The sequence below is a fragment of the Scaptodrosophila lebanonensis genome, unplaced genomic scaffold, assembly GCF_003285725.1.
Source record: "Scaptodrosophila lebanonensis strain 11010-0011.00,11010-0021.00 unplaced genomic scaffold, SlebRS2 tig00000007-arrow-arrow-pilon, whole genome shotgun sequence".
In the NCBI taxonomy this organism is placed as follows: domain Eukaryota; kingdom Metazoa; phylum Arthropoda; class Insecta; order Diptera; family Drosophilidae; genus Scaptodrosophila; species Scaptodrosophila lebanonensis.
In genome coordinates, this window is record NW_022060531.1 from 6,445 (window position 1) to 7,940 (window position 1,496).

General features: G+C 32.8%; 1 protein-coding gene across 1 annotated transcript; it reads right to left on the minus strand.

Moving 5' to 3' along the window:
• Positions 1-625: 625 nt before the first annotated feature.
• On the minus strand, positions 626-1,023 carry LOC115620167. The gene is made up of 2 exons (XM_030513296.1): positions 961-1,023; positions 626-901 (listed from the first exon to the last, which is right to left on the minus strand). Exons 1-2 carry the CDS (start codon positions 1,000-1,002, stop codon positions 626-628), a joined length of 318 nt encoding a protein of 105 aa, XP_030369156.1. The 5' UTR covers positions 1,003-1,023.
• Positions 1,024-1,496: the final 473 nt, after the last annotated feature.

Sequence of the window (1,496 nt, forward strand, 5' to 3'; positions counted from 1 at the left end):
GCTGCCTACGCCCTTGCATATACTCATATAATACATATACAGCATTCGTCATCTACTTTATTTCTGCAATATTTCTATACTTATTTGAAACAAAAGAGTTGTGAAACCGTAGATGTACCAATTTGTATATAAATATTGTGTTTATTACATAGTATTTCCTTTTATACTTAGTTTAGGAGGTTAGTGCCCTTTTCCACTATACAACAAACTGAATACAAACCATGTCTTTCCTGAGAAGCAAACTAAGTCAGTCAAAATAATGGCATATCCAATAATTTTGTAAAGTATGCATGTGAAAATTTTAACACTTTAGATTGTTATGCAATTGTTATTTAAAGGCTTCATTGATTTGTACATTCCTTATTTGTTTACATTTTGATTGTGTAATTTTTTATTAATCTAAACTGAAAATTAAATGACAAAACAATTTACAATTTTCAACTCATTTGATACACACATTTTCTATAAAAATGTATTTATTTATTTTCGTGATTGCTGGAATACGAAAATATTGGAGTTTCCTATTCATGAATGCACTCGCATGCTGCGAACGCACTACAAAAATTTCCAGCACTCGTTCGCCTCGAACTTAACAAGACTAGGCTTAGCGACCTCATAGACTTTCTTAACCAGTGTTTCCGCGCAAACTTAACTTCTCTAGGAGTGCTTTTTTCGACCAATTGTAGGTATTCTTCAGAATAACAGCCAGTTTATAACCCGGATTAGTTTCCTGTTTAAAATCGACACACTTGTAAAGCTCTGCAGCAAGTGGTATCAATTTTGTGGCAAGTGGTAGCACCAAATCCCTTAATGGTGCAATGCAAACAGCAAGCTTAGGAAAATCTGGAAGCGTTATTGCCAGAGTTGTTCCTTGACCCATTGTAAAGGGCAACATGTAGAGCTGTTGATGAAACAAGTTTCTAGTTGGGGCTATATTCCACGTTATTAAAAAATACTTACCGCCAATATACTCAGACACAACGTGGCCTTCATAGCGTACATTTTTATTTAGTATGCTTTTAACTAAAACCGTAATACCATACTAGGACCAATCATCCAAATTGCAAGCAATTTATAGAGCTTAATACAAATGCCTGGAGGCTTAGAAAATTTGAAATTTCACACATAAAGGCCAGGGCGAAATATACGAATATGTACACACTTCTTATGTAAGTACTTATATCAACGTAACGCCATTTTCTTGCCTTAATTTTCTCCTCGATTTATAATCTTACGACAATAATACTGAAACTATTGATATTAGACATGGGTGTGTTCCATATTCGTATTACCATAAGGGCATGTTATGTAATATACATATCATCATATGTATCATATGTACGTAACATATATAGAAAATATAAGATGAGAAATGCAAAGAACATTTCTTAGAACAAAAAACACACCTTTAAAATGTTACCAACAATGTAGCTATGCTTTTAAAGAGCCCATATATATTCATTGCTTAATGAGAAACTAAAAATATATATTGTAGA